This window comes from Aethalodelphis obliquidens, unplaced genomic scaffold, assembly GCF_003676395.1.
Source record: "Aethalodelphis obliquidens isolate GAN/ISIS:26980383/991018 unplaced genomic scaffold, ASM367639v1 scaffold18, whole genome shotgun sequence".
Classification (NCBI taxonomy): Eukaryota; Metazoa; Chordata; class Mammalia; order Artiodactyla; family Delphinidae; genus Aethalodelphis; species Aethalodelphis obliquidens.
The window spans coordinates 29666583-29686203 of NW_020837962.1; the positions used below are offsets into that span (position 1 = coordinate 29666583).

The 19621-nt window shown below is 39.9% G+C and overlaps 1 protein-coding gene across 2 annotated transcripts in view; it reads left to right on the forward strand.

The window, feature by feature from the left end:
* The window catches only part of FERMT1 (FERM domain containing kindlin 1), a 66235-nt gene extending 46888 nt beyond the window's left edge, over positions 1–19347 (forward strand). For both annotated transcript variants that reach the window (XM_027118196.1, XM_027118195.1), the window contains 6 exons: positions 8640–8764; positions 9526–9632; positions 11099–11320; positions 11929–12053; positions 13118–13259; positions 16924–19347. In XM_027118196.1, the coding sequence (XP_026973997.1) occupies positions 8640–8764; positions 9526–9632; positions 11099–11320; positions 11929–12053; positions 13118–13259; positions 16924–17097 (895 nt within the window). In that variant the 3' untranslated portion in view covers positions 17098–19347. The remainder of the gene's footprint in view (positions 1–8639; positions 8765–9525; positions 9633–11098; positions 11321–11928; positions 12054–13117; positions 13260–16923) is intronic.
* Positions 19348–19621: the final 274 nt, after the last annotated feature.

Here is a 19621-nt window from a genome sequence, read left to right on the forward strand (position 1 = left end):
GTACCTATCCAGTTTTCCCAGCACCACTTATTGAAGAGGCTGTCTTTTCTCCACTGTATATTCTTGCCTCCTTCATCAAAGATAAGGTGACCGTATGTGCGTGGGTTTATCTCTGGGATTTCTATCCTGTTCCATTGATCTATATTTCTGTTTTTGTGCCAGTACCATACTGTCTTGATTACTGTAGCTTTGTAGGATAGTCTGAAGTCAGGGAGCCTGATTCCTCCAGCTCCATTTTTCGTTCTCAAGATTGCTTTGGCTATTTGGGGTCTTTCGTGTTTCCATACAAATTGTGAATTTTTTTGTTCTAGTTTTGTGAAAAATGCCAGTGGTAGTTTGATAGGGATTGCATTGAATCTGTAGATTACTTTGGGTAGTAGAGTCATTTTCACAATGTTGATTCCTCCAATCCAAGAACATGGTATATCTCTCCATCTATTTGTGTCATCTTTAACTTATTTCATCAGTGTCTTATAATTTTCTGCATACAGGTCTTTTGTCTACTTAGTTTATTCCTAGATATTTTATTATTTTTGTTGCAATGGGAAATGGGAAATGTAGAGTATCATGTCATCTGCAAACAGTGACAGCTTTACTTCTTTTTTTCCAATTTGGATTCCTTTTATTTCCCTTTCTTCTCTGATTGCTGTGGCTAAAACATCCAAAACTATGTTGAATAAGAGTGCTGAGAGTGGGCAACCTTGTGTTTTTCCTGATCTTAGTGGAAATGGTTTCAGTTTTTCATCATTGAGGACAATGTTGGCTGTGGGTTTGTCATATATGGCCTTTATTATGGTGAGGAAAGTTTACTCTAGGCCTACTTTCTGCAGGGTTTTTATCATAAATGGGTGTTGAATTTTGTCGAAAACTTTCTCTGCATCTATTGAGATGATCATATGGTTTTTCTCCTTCAATTTGTTAATATGGTGTATCACGTTGATTGATTTGCGTATATTGAAGAATCCTTGCATTCCTGGAATAAACCCCACTTGATCATGGTGTATGATCCTTTTAATGTGCTGTTGGATTCTGTTTGCTTGTATTTTGTTGAAGATTTTTGCATCTATGTTCATCAGTGATATTGGCCTATAGTTTTCTTTATTTGTGACATCTTTGTCTGGTTTTGGTATCGGGGTGATGGTGGCCTCGTAGAATGAGTTTGGGAGTGTTCCTCCCTCTGCCATATTTTGGAAGAGTTTGAGGATAGGTGTTAGCTCTTTTCTAAATATTTGATAGAATTTGCCTGTGAAGCCATCTGGTCCTGGGCTTTTGTTGTTGGAAGATTTTTAATCACAGTTTCAATTTCAGTGCTTGTGATTGGTCTGTTCATATTTTCTATTTCTTCCTGGTTCAGTCTCAGCAGGTGCTGTCTACAAGAGACCCACTTCAGACCTAGGGACACATACAGACTGAAAGTAAGGGGATGGAAAAAGATATTCTATGCAAATGGAAATCAAAAGAAAGCCGGAGTAGCAATTCTCATATCAGACAAAATAGACTTTAAAATAAAGACTATTACAAGAGACAAAGAATGACACTACATAATGATCAAGGGATCGATCCAAGAAGAAGATATAACAATTGTAAATATTTATGCACCCACATAGGAGCACCTCAATACATAAGGCAAATGCTAACAGCCATAATAGGGGAAATCGACAGTACCACAATCATAGTAGGGGACTTTAACACCCCACTTTCACCAATGGACAGATCATCCAAAATGAAAATAAATAAGGAAACACAAGCTTTAAATGAAACATTAAACAAGATGGACTGAATTGATATTTATAGGACATTCCATCCAAAAACAACAGAATACACATTTTTCTCAAGTGCTCATGGAATATTCTCCAGGATAGATCATATCTTGGGTCACAAATCAAGCCTTGGTAAATTTAAGAAAATTGAAATTGTATCAAGTATCTTTTCCGACCACAATGCTATGAGACTAGGTATCAATTACAGGAAAATATCTGTAAAAAATACAAACACATGGAGGTTAAACAATACACTACTTAATAACCAAGTGATCACTGAAGAAGTCAAAGAGGAAATCAAAAAATAACTAGAAACAAATGACAATGGAGACGCAACGAACCAAAACCTATGGGATGCAGCAATAGCAGTTCTAAGAGGGAAGTTTATAGCAATACAGTTCTACCTTAAGAAACAGGAAACATCTCAAATAAACAACCTAACCTTGCACCTAAAGCAATTAGAGAAAGAAGAACAAAAAGCCCCCAAAGTTAGCAGAAGGAAAGAAATCATAAAAATCAGATCAGAAATAAATGAAAAAGAAGTGAAGGAAATGATAGCAAAGATCAATAAAACTAAAAGCTGGTTCTTTGAGCAGATAAACAAAATTGACAAACTGCTAGCCAGACTCATCAAGAAAAAAAAGGGAGAAGACTCAAATCAATAGAATTAGAAATGAAAAAGGAGAAGAAACAACTGACACTGCAGAAATACAAAGGATCATGAGAGATTACTACAAGCAACTCTATGCCATGAAAATGGACAACCTGCAAGAAATGGACAAATTCTTTGAAATGCACAACCTGCTGAGACTGAACCAGGGAGAAATAGAAAATATGAACAGACCAGTCACAAGCACTGAGATTGAAACTGTGATTAAATATCTTCCAACAGACAAAAGCCCAGGACCAGGTGGCTTCACAGGTGAATTCTATCAAACATTTAGAAAAGAGCTAACACCTATCCTTCTCAAACTCTTCCAAAGTAAAGCAGAGGGAGGAACACTCCCAAACTCTTTCTACGAGGCCACAATCACCCTGATACCAAAACCAGACAAAGATGTCACAAAGAAAGAAAACTACAGGCCAATATCACTGATGAACATAGATGCAAAAAATCCTCAACAAAATACTAGCAAACAGAATCCAACAGCACATTAAAAGATCATACAGCATGATCAAGTGGGGTTTATTCCAGGAATGCAAGGATTCTTCAATATACGCTAATCAATCAACGTGATACACCATATTAACAAATTGTAAGAGAAAAACTATATGATCATCTTAATAGATGCAGAAAAAGCTTTTGACAAAATTCAACACCCATTTATGATAAAAACACTGCAGAAAGTAGGCATAGAGGGAACTTTCCTCAACATAATAAAGGCCATATGTGACAAACCCACAGCCAACGTTGTCCTTAATGGTGAAAAACTGAAACCATTTCCACTAAGATCAAGAAAAGGACAAGGTTGCCCACTCTCAGCACTCTTATTCAACATAGTTTGGGAAGTTTTAGCCACAGCAATCAGAGAAGAAAAAGAAATAAAAGGAATCCAAATCAGAAAAGAAGAAGTAAAGCTGTCACTGTTTGCAGATGACATGATACTCTACACAGAGAATCCTAAAGATGCTGCCAGAAAACTACGAAAGCTCATCAGTGAATTTGTTAAAGTAGCAGGATACAAAGTTAATGCACAGAAACCTCTGGCATTCCTATACACTAATGATGAAAAATGAAAGTGAAATTAAGAAAACACTCCCATTTACCATTGTAACAGAAAGAATAAAATATCTCGGAATAAACCTACCAAAAAGACCTGTATGCAGAAAATTATAAGACACTGATGAAGAGAACATTTTGAAACAATTTTTTGGAAATGTTTCCATTGCCACAGTGTTGCCAGTAATGATACTGCCTATTAAAGCAATATTATCTGCTCACCTTTAAAACCTGGAAACAGAATTTTGCTGTGTTAAAGCATCCAAATTAAGAGTGATAGTGTATTTTAAACCCACTCATTAAAAATATTAAAGAGCAACATATCCTGATCAATTTGCATATGTGAATGATTGACATCAGCAAAGATGGAAATTAGCAGCCTTGTTTCAACAAAAACCTTCACAAACAGGTAGACGGCATTAAAATATGAATAGTGTGATTTAGTAAACACGGCCAACAGTGTGCTTCCTCCACTGGGGTTTGTATAACTGAGCAACAACCTCCCTTCTTGAAACAAACCAAACTTTTCACATATATTTATTTTTAATTTAGGTTTATATAAGTTTTGTAATGTATATATTGTAATATATTACAAATAAATAATTGTAAATATGTTAGGGGGTAGGTACTCAAAATATTTTAAGGATTGGGTGTGCCACATTTTAGTTTGGAGATCACTGGTCTGGAGTTGTGTTTCTCAAACGAGGGAACCATGTTAGGAAAGGTTACTTAAAATGAAGATGCCTGGGCCCTAACCTGGACCTGCTGAATAGGAAGGATTCTCTGGGACTGGGCCCAGGCTTGTATGTCTTCAGCAAGTTCCCTCCCAATTCTGATGAACACCAGAATTTGAGAACCATTTTTCTAGAAAATAAAGCCCAGTTCCTTAGGTGGACATTCAGAGTCCCACTGTGTCCCTCGTCTGCTTGCTGTTCTGGTCCCCATCAGCCCCACACATGGAAATGCTGTAGCCTCAGAAACTGCCTCTTTGTCCATTTCCATGGCTCAGCCTGGCACCCAGCATGAGGCAGATGTCCAAGAAGTGTTGACCCAACTCCTACCAGCAAGGTGCCAGGCTCTGATTTGTCTCTGCATTTTGCACATGCAGTTGCCTGAACTTTTTTATTTTTTTTTAATTTTATTTATTTTTGGCTGTGTTAGGTTTTTGTTGCTGCATGTGAGCTTCCTCTAGTTGTGGTGAGTGGGGGCTACGCTTCGTTGCGGTGTGCGGGCTTCTCATTGCTGTGGCTTCTCTTGTTGCGGAACACGGGCTCTAGGCACATGGGCTTCAGTAGTTGCAGCACGCAGGCTCAGTAGTTGTGGCACATGGGCTTAGTTGCTCCATGACATGTGGGATCTTCCCAGACCAGGGATCAAACCCATGTCCCCTGCATTGGCAGGTGGATTCTTAACCACTGCACCACCAGGGAAGTCCCTGAACTTTTCTTTTTGAAATTTCTTTTCCCTGTTCCTCCCATCAAATTCTTATTGATCCTTCATTCTATGTTTAAATGTTGTGTACTCTGTTACTCACCACTCCTATGTCCTTGTGGTATGACTTACCACATTTTATTATATTTATTTACTTATACATTTCCCTCTTTTAATTACAAGCTCCAAGAGTATTTGACACTGTCTCTTTTCTTTTTCTTTTTTTTTTTTTGTCATACTTCAGGTAACATTTATTGATTGCTTGTTTTGTTTTTTGGTTTTCTGAAATTTATTTCTATTGAGATAACATTGATTTATAACATTATATGTTTCATATGTACAACATTATATTTCTACTCCTGTATACCCTACAGTGTGCTCACCACCAAAAATTTAGTTTCTATCCATCACCATACAGTTGATCCCCTTTACCCATTTTGCCACCCCTGCCCCACCCCTTCCCCTCTAGTAACTACTACTTTGATCTCTGTTATCTAGGTGTTTGTTTTGGTTTGGTTTGGTTTGTTCATTTATTTTGTCTTTTGTTTTTTTATTAGTTCTTTGTATTCCACACATGAGTGAAATCATATGGTGTTTATCTTTCTCTGTCTGACTTATTTAACTTAACATAATACCCTCAAAGTCCATCCATGTGGCCACAAATGGCAAGATTTCATTCTATTTTGTGGCTAATATTCTATTGTGAATATATATGTATATATTCATATACATATACATACCACATCTTCTTTATCTGTTCATTTATCGATGGACACTTTGGTTGTTTCCATATCTTGGCAATAAATAATGCCACAGTGAACATAAAGGTGTATATATCTTTTCAAATTAGTGTTCTCGTATTCTATGGATAAATACCCAGAAATGAAATTGCTGGGTTATATGGTAGTTCTATTCTTAATTTTTTGAGGAATCTCCATATTTTTTTCCATGGTGGCTACACTGGTTTGCATTCCTACCAACAGTGTATGAGGGTTCCCTTTTCTCCACAACCTCACCAATACTTGTTATTTCTTGTATTTTTTATAATAGCCGATCTAACAGGCATGAGATGATTTTAACCTTGTAGTTTTGATTTGCATTTCCCTAATAATTAGTGATGTTGAACATCTTTTCATGTACCTGTTGGCCACCTGTATGCCTTTGGGAAAATGTCTATTCAGCTCCTCTGCCCGGTTTTTAATTGGGTTGTTTGTTTTTTGTTGTTGTTGAGTTGTATGAGCTCTTTATATATTTTGGATATTAATGCCTTATTGGATATACCATTTGCAAACATCTTCTCCCATTCAGTAGGTTGTCTGTTCATTTTGTTGATTGTTTCCTTTGTTGTGCAGAAGCTTCTCAGTTTTATGTTATCCAATTTTTAAATGTTTGCTTTTTTTTCCCTTGCCTGAGGAGATTTATCTAGAAAGATATTGCTAAGACCAATGTCTTAGCAATGTTAGCAAACATAGGCATACTGCCTATGTTTTCTTCTAGTAGTTTATGGTTTTAGGTATGGTTAAGACTTACATTCAAGTCTTTAATCCATTTTGAGTTGTTTTTTGTGTATGGTGTGAGATGGTGATCTCGTTTCATTTTTTGCCTGTAGCAGTCCAGTTTTTCCAGCACCATTTATTGAAGAGACTATTCTTTCTCCATTGTATGTACTTTGCACCTTTGTCATAAATTAATTGTCCATAACTGCATGGGTTTTTCTGCCAATACCATGCTGTTTTGATTACTATGGCTTTGTGATTTAGTTTAAAGTCAGGGTGGGTGATACCTCCAGCTTTGTTTTTTCATTTGTTTGTTTGTTTTTTGTTTTGTTTCATTTCATTTTGTTTTGTTTTGTTTTCCCCCTTAGGATTGCTTTTGCTATTCAGAGTCTTTTGTGGTTTCATACAGACTTTAGAATTTTTTATTCTATTTCTGTGAAAAATATCTTTGGGATTGCATATAATCTGTAGATTTCTTTAAGTAAAATGGACATTTTAACAATGTTAATTCTTCCAATTCATGAGCATGGAATATCTTTCCATTTATTTGTGTCTTCTCCAATTTCTTTCAACAGCGTCATCTAGTTTTCAGTGTACAAAAAACTATCTCATTCTTGTGTGCACCATTCCCCACCCAGCCACCTTCTCCACTCCTCCTTCCCTGCCCTGCCTCAGCCTCTGGAACATCATTAGTTTTGGGGATATGCAAAAGCAGCTGGAGGATGAACCAACCTGGAAGAAAATAGTAGAGGGAATTTAAGATCTTTTGATACTCTTAAAGTCCAGTTAAAATAGAGAAGCAGAGTTTCATTCTTAATTCTGAATAGAAATATTTAGATGCCTAGGACTAAACTGAGACTTCACTGTCTTTTGGTTGTAGGCTGTGTCTTTAGATTTTATTTTGAAAATATTAACTTTAGAGAATCTGATTCTTAGACAAGTAATCTTTTAAATATGTTCCTTAGAATTATAGTACCTACAACTCTCAACATGATAAATACTATTTTAAGGTAGTGATTTTCTAAATCCTAGAACTATTAACTCCGTATAATGTTTTTCAGTTTTATTGTGTGATTTTTATATAATAATCTCCTGTAATACATTGGTTTTTTAATGAACATATTCTCTCTTATCCTGGTGTTAAGGATAGCACATTTTTAGCTAATGAAAGACTAGTACTGACATGTTAAAAGACTTACCCCAAATTATATATGAGTGCAGTTAAGCCCAAGCTTCCTCTCTTCCTCTGTTCTTGAATGCAGAAATCTACCCCTCAGACATGAGATACCCTGATGCACCCCCAAGGCTGGGATTGTTCCATTAAACCACATACAATTCCTATTACCTTTTCTCTGTCCATCTGTATCCCCTTCCCTACTCCCCAGCTCGATCTCTTGTTTTCTATGTTGAATGACCCAGCTGAGGCCTGCCATTGGCATTGCCAACCTTGTCTAGCCCAGAGTACAAAGTTTTCTGGCCCCAATGGATATCATGGTTGGAGGTCTTCCCCCAAAATATTTTTAAATTGAAGTATAGTTGATTTACAATGTTGTGCCAAAATATTTTTTAATAAGAGTGAGTCTATGTAGATTAGCTGTAGATTTTGGTGATTTCCATGGCTCACTAGGAATTTTCTCATGGTTTCTCTTAAGGGTCAAGAGGAAAGTACAGAAAAGTACCTTTATATCTGATTTTTATGTCTGATAATCTGAAGATTGTGTTGTCCGTATAGACAGCTTTTTCAGGTTCAAGAAGTAAACTGAAATTTTAGATGTCACCAGATTCATGGATGTTTCTCACATCATCATCATAGTAATAATAATAATAATTTGTTGAGCACTTCAGTTTGCCAGGTACCTTATAGAGATTCCCTCTTTCCATCCTCACAAAAGCCCTATGAACTGGAGGCTGATACTCTCCCATCACACAGAAGTAGTACATGTGGCCCAGAAGGATGAAGTGTCTTTTCCAGGGTCACACATTTATACAGTAGCAGAGCCAGAGTGTAGCCCCAGGTGGTCTAGCTCCTGAGATTTTGCGTTAACTTCTGCATCTCATATCAAAACCCCATTTTCAGTTTTTAGAAATGAGTTAGCAATTTGAAAATTATTTTTAAAAATACAGAGGATGTTGTTTCAAAGGGTCCCTAGAGCATCTTGATCCACTTGAATTTGCAATGTGTCCTACATTTCTGGATGCTTTTTCAAATGCTTACTGTACTTTAATTTGCAGGCCCAAGAAGCTAATATTAAAAGCTTTCAAACAATATTGGTTCGTCTTTAAAGACACGTCTATAGCCTACTTTAAAAATAAGGAACTTGAACAAGGAGAACCAGTAGAAAAACTAAATCTTAGAGGTAAGAGGGTCCAATATCTTGGTATGGCTTGTCATGGCCCAGCAAGCGGATGAAAGCCAAGACTCCCACCAGTGAAGCAGCTTCACTCCCAGAGGAACCTCTTATGTCACAGGTTGTCAGTGACCGCCTGCCTGCAGCTCCTCCTCCCTGTGAAACATGGACCTGAAATGCAAACCAGTGAATGGTTATTTGTGTTATGCTGTCCCTTCTTTCCCAGTGTGTCCAACTCTCTGAAGTGGTGGTAATTGGTGTCATAAACATAGTACATTAGACATTGTTGGATCCTGAAAAACACTCTGAATTCCAAAACAATTATGTGTAATTCAGTATCACTTTTGTGCCTGATTTCTGAAAGTGGCCGTGAGTGTACTGGTAACTCCATTAACTAAAAATTTAATTAACTAGTGCACTCAATTCCCTTATCATTGTGACAATCAGAGGATTCCCTCTGCTTTAATTCATTTCAAAGCTTATATTCAATAACTGATTATATGAGTTAGAATAGCCAAATCAACCTGAAAAATGAATTCAACTGATGATTATTTAAGAAATCCATAAAAGAAATATTTTTATTTATCCATGTTATGTTCATAACTTATCTAGTTATCCTTTAATTAATGTTATCAGCCTGCTCCTCAGTTTTTCAGAAGAGAACCAAATCTGAGGAGCTTATGTTCAAAGTCTTTATTTTAGATGCACATCTGATATTTGTCTAAGAGATCTCTCAGAACTCAGTTCTGTCCTTGCCTTTTATCACTCAGGCTGTGAAGTTGTGCCAGATGTAAATGTAGCAGGGAGAAAATTTGGAATCAAGTTACTAATCCCGGTTGCTGATGGTATGAATGAAGTATATCTGAGATGTGACCACGTAAGTAAAACCACAAAAATGGTAAGTCACTTCACCTTTATTAAGCCTCAGGACAAACCATCTCAGGTGTTTTCTCAAATGAGGGCACTCATCAGTCAGCTATTGCTTTGTAACAAACAATCACAAAAATCACACAGACACATATGAATAAACGTTCTGCAGGTGGGCTGGGGATTGAGTGATCCAGGCTGAGGGCAACTGGGCAGATCTGCTTCAAGCCATCCACCTGGCTCGGCTGGCTCCTTATCGCAGGCTGAGCTCATGGGATTTATTCTGGGTCCCAGGCTGCCTGGGGAGGAGGCTCTTCTCATAGTGATGGCAGAAGTGCCAGAGGGGAACTGGGAACGTGTGAGACCTCCTAAGTCTTAAGCTTGCAGTCAATCGGTAGGTACACTGTCATTTCCACCCATGCTCCATTGACTAAAGCACATCCATGGCCAGGCCCAAAGTCAAGATATGGGAAATTACACTCTAGCTCTGGTGGGAGGGACTGTAAAATTACATGGCAAGAGGTGTGGATGCTAGGAGGGTGAAGATTGAGGCCAGTGATTCAGTGAACCACACCTACTGTTGCCCTGAAGAATTAATTCAATTCTTCACCTGCATCCCCTCGGCTTCTGGGACCACTCCCCTTTGCTCCCTGAAGTAACAAATGAGCACAGACATTAAAGAACAATAGAAGCCACCACTAACTGGTTCAGCACCACCAATGGACCTGATTCCTGCTATGGGATTAGAATCTTTACTAAGGATAGGCCAGGGGAGAAATAATGTGAGAAGTCAGTTAATGATTTTTCCTCATTTTCTTCTGTCATAGAGATAAGATGTGATATGAAAATGGAAATATGTGTCAAGGAGGCTATCGGGTAGTTTGGGTTTTCACCTGTCTGTGCCCCGTGGAGCTCCTTTTTGTCCTTGGTTCATCTTTTTTCTTTTTTTTAATTTATTTGGTTGCATCAGGTCTTAGTTGCGGCAGGTGGGCTCCTTAGTGCAGCTCATCAGCTTCTTAGTTACAGCACACGGTCTCCTTACCTGTGGCTCGCAGGCTCCTTAGTTGTGGCATGCAAACTCTTAGTTGCAGCATGCATGTGGGATCTAGTTCCTGACCAGGGTTCGAACCCAGGACCCTGCATTGGGAGCATGGAGTTTTATCCACTGCACCACCAGGGAAGTCCCTCCTTGGTTCATCTTTAAATGCAAAGTTCTCCACATGAAATTTCTTAAAGTTGACATTCATATTCTCTAGCCCCGTGGTATCTAGAAATTCAACACAGGACTCAAAAGCTCTCATTGGACTTTAAATTACGTGGTTAACAGTCAATCTGAATGTGTGCCACTTCATATCTTTCCTTGCTGGGAAGGTGACGGTTTTGTATCATAGAGATGAAAGCCCAGGTCCTGCTCTGTTCCCAGCATGGCTGCTTTGCATTTGAACTTACTTCTCAGCTCTCTGGTGTTTGCTGCAGGAGAGTCAGTATGCCCAGTGGATGGCTGCCTGCATCTTGGCATCAAAGGGCAAAACCATGGCGGACAGCTCCTACCAGCCAGAGGTCCTTAACATCCTTTCATTTCTGAGGATGAAAAACCGGAACTCAGCATCTCAGGTGGCTTCCGGTCTTGAAAACATGGATATGAACCCAGAATGTTTTGTGTCACCTAGGTGTGCAAAAAAGCACAAGTCTAAACAGGTACTGCTAATCTGGTTGGGGTGATTGTCTGCAGCAAATTCTGTATTTTCTGAAATAAAATAAATAATTTAAATGACTGAGATCATCATCATGAAAAATCAGCTGATAGGGAAATTTGACTATGAACTGGGTATTAGATGATATTAAGAAATTATTGTGAATTTTGTTAGCAGTGACTATACTGCTAACTGAACATGGCAATATTCTCAGAATAAACCTAATTTAAAAATAATGATTTAGTCCCCACAAATTAAAATTTTAAGTTATGCTTCCATAAGAGTGGGGTTGAAAGTTACACAGATAAACTGATTCAAGTAGAACCATTGTCCATGGAGACCACAGACCCCAGAAAGAACTCAGGACTCTTCATCTACATAAAGCTTAGATATTTATGTGTTGGTCCATCTTCCTGTTTCTCCACAGTGATTTGCATGTATTATAGAAAGAGAGAGAGAGAGTGAATGAATGAATGGGAGGAATTGTCTTTGTGGAGCTGTAGTTGGGCCTTGCATTCATTCTTCTCGCTGGGGACCCGGGGCCAACGGGATGATTGCTGTAGAGAGTCAGTGCCTGCTAAGGAGAATTTGACATCTCCCACTTCTGCTTAGCTGGCAGCCCGCATCCTGGAAGCCCATCAGAACGTGGCCCAGATGCCCCTGGTCGAAGCCAAGCTGCAGTTCATTCAGGCATGGCAGTCTCTACCTGAATTCGGCCTCACCTACTACCTTGTCAGGTGATTACAATGCTCACTTGCCTCTCTCACTTTCTGTTCAATTTTAAGTGGTTTCATGGAGCCCAGTTTATTCTCATTTGGTCTAGAATGTAGAACTCTTTCTTTTTTTTTTTTTTAATTTTAGAATACTGTCCTTTCACAAATGGCCCAAACACTTTTGGCTGCTCATGACAATCTTCCATACCTCTGTTCACAGTGCCTACCAGATCTCTCTGCTTCACCTGGGTCCCCTAAGTTTTCAACTCAGCAGCAAGAGTGATCCTTTTAAGATCTCAGTCAAACCACGTCAGGCCTCTGCTCACCACCACTGAAGGCATTGTGTCATACTCAGAGTAAGAGCCAAATCCTTACAGTGGCCCTACAAGACCTTAGTGCTGGAATTTCACATCCTCTCCCCTCCTTCACTGTGCCCAGCCACACTGGCCTCCTAGCAGGGCCTTGAGCCTGAGGGAAAAAAAAGACTCTGGCTTTCACACTGGCTGTGCCCTCTGCCTAAGATACTTTTTCCCCAGATATCCACATGGCTCACTCCCTCACAGACATTAGTTCTTTGATCAAATCTCCCTTCTCACTGATACCTTCCCTCTCGATTTAAAATTGTAACAACCTCATTGCCAGTATTCCCTGTCCCACTTCTGTGCCTTATCCTCCTTTATGACCTTATCTGGCATGTATATTTCACTTATTCATGACCCTCTCCCCCAACTAGAACACAAGCTGCATGAGGTCAGGAATCTTCTGTCTGTTTAGGTCACTGCTGTATTCCCAGTGCCTAGAAAGGTACCTAGCATACACAGTTCGTGCTAATTCGAATTAACTGACTTGACTGCCTCTTATTTTGCTTTCTTTTGATGTTAGTTTCACTTAAATAATGTCTGCAGGACAGCCTACTCTCCAGCCTTCATATTCTATCCTAATGAAAATGCCCTTCTATAGAAAGTTAATCCCTCATTGTCTGTTCTTCAGAAATGATTTGAAATGTTGGTATTCTCTTTAAGAAGTTGTATGTGAATGAACATCATGTTACAGGAAGCAGTTTCATATTTTAATTATTTTTTTTTCAGATTTAAAGGAAGCAAGAAAGATGACATCCTGGGAGTTTCATATAATAGGTTGATTAGAATCGATGCAGCCACTGGGATTCCAATTACAACATGGAGATTTACAAATATGAAACAGTGGAATGTAAACTGGGAAATCCGGCAGGTAAAGTGAAAGTTTTTGGTACATTCAGCATTGAGCCTATAAATGTGTGTTCCCTCAGAACTGCAGCTTATTTTGATTTTAAGAAGGTGTTATTATACTTAGAACTCAGAAACCACAAGCATGTGGTAATTGTCTGCTAAAATAATCACATGCAGTTCTGAGCAGTTTCCTAGCAAGCACAGACCAAATGCTTTTGAATTAACACAAGTTGGCTTAGTCTCCATACAGACAGACTCTAAAATTGCTGAGCAGTTTGATTAATTTCTTTCAACTCAGTGTATGATTATGTAAGATTTAGGCTGACCATTACTTAGCTGAAACTACCTGAGATGTAAATATCATACAAAATAAATACAAAACAGGCGTCATCTGACTGGCTGCCAAGAGATGTAACTGGTTGAGAACTCAGAGGCTCAACTGCCCACCTGGAGAGCATTCCAGTCCCAAAGGGGAAAAGTATCAGAGAAGCCAGCGAGGTACACAGGGGTCATGGAGGAAACTTAGCCTCTGAGTTCAGGAGCCCTGAGCCCCCATCGTCCCCGCCCTAGGAACCAGGTCAGGCCATGCCTGCATCACAGGACGTGCTAGACCAAGTCAGACACACCTGAGTGTCCTGATGATTTAAAACATTCTGCTGTTGCTGATATAGGATCTTTATCGCATTCCTTTGGCATTCCCATTTTTCCAGTATAAAGCTGTCAATGTAGAGCGAGGATAAGTGACTCACATTTTTCTTTTTTTAAGAACCATGGATTCCTCTCAGCAGGGCTGTTGACCATCTGGACTCATTTGCAGAACAATGTTCTGAGATTAGATGGCCTCAAAGGCAGTGACTCGAAAACCTTGTACCCCCAAGGTCGTGTAAATCCGACTCTGGGAAATGCAAATCAAAACTACAAAAAATGAGGCACCACCTCACACCAGTCAGAATGGCCATCGTTAAAAACTCTATAAATAACAAATGCAGGAGAGGATGTGGAGAAAAGGGAACCCTCCTACACTGTTAGTGGGAATGTAAGTTGGTACAGCCACTATGGAAAACAGTATGGAGGTTCCTCAGAAAACTAAAAATAGAATTACCATATGATCCAGTATCATATGATTACCATATGATCATTACCATATGATCCAGCAATCCCACTCCTGGGAATATGTCCTGACAAAACTCTTAATTCAAAAAGATATATGCACCCCTATGTTCATAGCAGCACTATTCACAATAGTCAAGACATGGAAACAACCTAAATGTCCATCAACAGATGAATGGACAAAGAAGATGTGGTACATAGGTACAAAGGAATACTACTCAGCTATAAAAAAAGAACAAAATAATGCCTTTTGCAGCAACATGGTTGCAGCCTGAGATTATCATACTAAGTGAAATAAGTCAGAAAGAGAAAAACAGGGCTTCCCTGGTGGTGCAGTGGTTGAGAGTCCGCCTGCCGGTGCACCGGACACGGGTTTGTGCCCCGGTCCGGGAAGATCCCACATGCGGCGGAGTGGCTGGGCCCGTGAGCCATGGCCGCTGAGTCTGCATGTCCGGAGTCTGTGCTCCGCAACGGGAAAGGCCACAACAGTGAGAGGCCCATGTATCGCAAAAAAAAAAAGAAAGAGAAAAACAAATACCATATGATATCACTTGTATGTGGAATCTAAAATATGACACAAATGAACCTATCTGCAAAACAGAAACAGACTCACGAACATAGAGAACAGACTGGTGGTTGTCAAGGGGGAGAGGATTGGGGGAGGGATGGAGTGGGAAGTTGGGGTTACAGATGTAAGTTTTTAAATATAGAATGGATAAACAAGGTCCTACTGTATAGGTTATAGAGAACTATATTCAATATCTTATGGTAAACCATAATGGAAAAGAATATTTAAAAAAGAATGTATATGTGTATAACTGAATCACTTTGCTGTACAGCAGAAGTTAACACAACATTGTAAATCAACTACAATTTAAAAAAAAATGATCCAACTGTGCACCTTAAATAGGTCTGTTTATTATACATCGGTTATACCTCAATAACACAGTTTGGAAAAAAAATCTGACTCTGGGAATTACTGAGATCAGTGATTCTTTTTTTGTTTGTTTGTTTTTAAAATAACATTTATTTTTTAAAAGTTAACATGTGCATAATAGGAAACCGAAAAACACAAGAAGCAAAAAGCAAAGTCATCCATAATCATAAGCAGTTTACCGTTTGATGTGTCCTTCTAGGTCTCATTGGTGTATCTATACAACTAAGCATCCATTTTCATATAAGTAAGATCATACAGTTATGTACTGTGCTTTTTCAGACATCAGGAATATTTACCATTTCAACGTCCCAAAGCTATTTGAGTATTTTGATAACCAAGAATACACTACACCAACTCAATCTACAAGGAAAAAAATGTAATCCTGCCTTGCTTGGCAACAAAAATTTCATAAAAGACAAAAATGGCAACAGGCCTCTAGATAAAGATATTGGAAGAGTTATGATTAAAATACCACATTTCCTTAATGTTCCATTAAAAATGAGACAGAAAGCAAAATATAAATACAAACACATCCACATACATGCCTCCCTTTATACTTCCTTCTGCCCCTCTGCTGCTAACCTAATGAGCTAGTCCTGACGTACATTTCTCAGAGACGGTTTAACAATTCCATATCCAAGATGCTGCTTTTTTTTATCAGTTGTAACAAAGATATTTACCAATTGGTTAATTCATTAGCTCTACTTTTTATCATACATTGTCACCTCAGGATATCTAAAAGCTTAGATGTTGCAAAATAAAGAATGAGCCTTGCAAAAGACTTTTGCTGGTGTGTACTATTGAACATTTCAACTTATCCATTGCTCTATATGTTACATGCCTTTGGTTTAACTTTACTGTATATATTATGTACATACTGGACAAATGGGTCCTAATTTTATAATATCTAGTCTCTAGATATTAAAGGGGTTGCCAATGTATGACAAAAGTAGAGTTGGTAAACTAACACATTTTGTACACTTTTGTGTTAAAATTCATTGAAAGGCCGTCTTTTGAAAAGGATCTTTGGAAATGAAATTGTAAATCACATCTAAGTGACACATGTGCCTGTACTCACCCACTGTTGGATGATGGAAAGAAGTAATTGGGAGAAATGAAGGGTTCTAGACTAGAATGTTTCTGTGTAGATCAGTGATTCTTAAAGGTCCCCAGCTGATTCCACTGGGCAGCCAAGGTGGAGAACGGGTGAAGCTTCAGTTTCTTCCAGTGTTAGAGTTTATGACTTCCAGCTGGGAAGGAGTGAGGGCCGTGGCTGTAGGAAAATTCACATGAGCCTTTTTCTCTCCACTAAAAAATCTGCAAAGCACTCTGCCCCTCCACACAGGGAGTGCTTAGACAGTTCTTTCATCTAAACAAGAGCCAGACAGGAAATATCTTTTGTGTTGAGCGTTAGAATGTTTTGCCAGGTGTGCAGCAAAGCTGACACCACAAGAGGGCGCCCAGAGAGCAGAGACGTTTTCTGTAAGCTTTGATGCAAGCAGTGGGTTATGCAGGGTTTGGGGAAACCCATCTGTCAGCACCTCAGGAGTCCTCAGCTCTGGGACCATCTCCAGCCAAGCGGCTTCTTTCTCATTCGTCTTTGTCAGAGCTTAAGTATACCTGTGCCTTCCTCTTCCAGGTGGCGATCGAATTTGACCAGAACGTCTCCATCGCATTCACCTGCCTGAGCGCGGATTGCAAAGTCGTGCATGAGTACATCGGGGGCTACATTTTCCTGTCCACCCGCTCCAAGGACCAGAATGAAACTCTCGACGAGGACCTGTTCCACAAGTTGACCGGTGGCCAGGAGTGAACAAAGCAGGCCTGCTGGACCTACACAGAGGGCAGTCCTACCCGGACGTTGGGTCAACAGCCTGCACCATGTGTACATTCCAGGCTGACAGCATATATTCACCACTGGACACCCGGACCCTCGCCTCATTTCCAGCACCCTGCCTAGCACATCCCTCTCCTCACTCTGCCCTCTGCTACCCGCTGTGGAAGGGGCCTCAGTTAACCTCTTCTGTAATGCGGGGCGGGAGAGAGGACACTGCTCGGCATTACTCCAAGGCTCCACCTGTAGCTATGACCTGCAGAACCTGCAAGTGCATGGCTAGAAGCTGTCCGTGTGCTTATCTGCTTTTTTGCTAAGTCAAAGGAAAGACAGGTTAAAAGCACATGTAGCAAGGACAAATCTTATTCCCCAAACTCAGGTATGAAAAGAAATGTCTTTCCTTAACAGAAGTGCCTTTAACTACCATCTTGTGAAAATGGCAGAGGGAGCCCCCGCATACACTTTTGTCCCATAGGTCAAAGTCTGGGGGTGAAGGTCTGGGGAAAGGTGGAGTTACCTGGTACCAGTTGGTGACAAGGGGTCAGAGTAGTGGCCCTCAGTGTCATCAGTCCCGAGTGACATCTGCCAAGGTGACCATTGACCCATCTGGTCTTGGACATCGGTTACTGCCCCACCTGCAAGTCCCATTCCATTCCTGGGGAGCCTTCAACCACAATTAAAGGGGATCCCTTAAGTCCTTCTAAAGACACAGTGACACAAGGGTTCAGGGAAACCCATTTCTCAAACCCACTCCATGTCTCAACAGCTTCTACTCTGGGTTGAGGCTCAGGAAGATGGGCTTAGTTCTCTCTTCATAAAAACCACCTCCCAGCATCAAGGTTTCCAGTGAGGTCTCCATCCCAACCAGTCAGGGAGAGAAGAACAGGACACAGGGCAGCCCCGTACCCAAAGACCACCAACTTAAGGGCCCTCAGCTTCCCCAGGGGCTTCTGTCTACTTAGGGCCTTTGGCTGGTCTGTGGGGTAGGGAAGCCTTGCTTTTATCACTACCCAGTGTTCTGGATTTGTGTCTGTTTATATGACTCACAGCCTTTCCCCTGAAGGCCTTTGGCTTTGTAAATCAAAAGCAGATAATGGACTTCTTTTTTTCTCTACTTTTTGCTCTGTTGTCTCTGCCTTGAGACATGAATGTGGGCCAGTTAACAGCTGCCTCAATTGTCATTTTCTGTTTTGGTTCATCAGTGTTGGGAGGATTGAGTTTTAAGAAGGTAAAAGGCAGTACTGGGGTTAGAGGGAAATATCAGATGTATTTTAGTATGTTTTTATAAATATTCTCCTGTCACACAAAGGATGTGGGTTGCAAGGGTAAGGCTGAGACTCTGTTTCCATTTTGAAGTTCTTTTAGGATGCAAACCTCAGGGGGCCTGGCTGGATTTCAGATGCCCAAAAACATTGGCTGTTGCTTTATTTTCTAACAAAACTGTTTGAGAAGAGAGATCTCTGCAATTCTGGGGGCCACCTCGAGACAGCCTTGGCTGGGGACCCTTGGGCCCTGAGCCAGAAGCTGTCACTGGAAATTCCTCTTTCAGCCTCTCCTTAGAGGTGAATGTTATTGAAGAATCTTCAGGCAACTGAACTTCTGAGGCCTAGCTTAAAGCCTGGATGTGGCTTGGGCACTTGGAAAATCTGGTCCATGTCAAAAAGAACTGAGTTTGAAACGTTTTGTACAGAAACCAGTGCCAAGTGAACTGCGTTGAACTTGGTGGTCATTTCTCCATAGTCCTGGGCTCCATTATTTTAGAGCCTCGCTGGGCCCGACATTAAAGTAATGCTCCTTGATGTCACAGTTTCCCTGTCTGCTGTCAAACGCAGCTCTGCCTAATTTACCAAAGCTAAACCTTTGGTTCAACCTTCTGCCTTAGCTTTTCCTGGCTGTCTGACATTTCCATGAAAACACTCAGAAGAGCTGACCAGTTTAACCAGACTTTCAGGGGAGCATTTCTTCCACAACTCCACAGTCACATCCCAGAGGAATAAACAAGCATGGCAGGAAAACCTTAAACACTGCTATTCCAAAGAGCAACTTAAGGACTTTTTTTTACATTGGGTGCAAAGGTCACCTGACTTCCTATGATGAAATTTGAAATGAATGTGTGCCTTTCAACCCTGTTTGATTTCTTATCTACAGTACATGGGGAATTCTGCATTTTTTTGTCTGTTATTTTATATGACTTTTTAAATTAAATGGTTTATATGGATTTGAATATGGTCTAGTTGTGTCCTCTCCAGTCTGTTGCCTCTAAAAAGGCGAATATTTTCTCCATTATGAAAAAGGAGTACAACTTTCAGGTTTAACATTTGCTTTTCCTCACAATTCCAATATCTGAGCTATTCTCTGCAGTGAGATTGACTTAGAAACCTCACTTAACCATTGGTTTCAACTCTTTTCTCATTGACTGTCACTAGATTTCCTGACATATCGTGAGCTCTTTTTATCCGGGTCCACCTTTTAGAAAAAGCACGATAGAGCAAAAAAGTAGCCA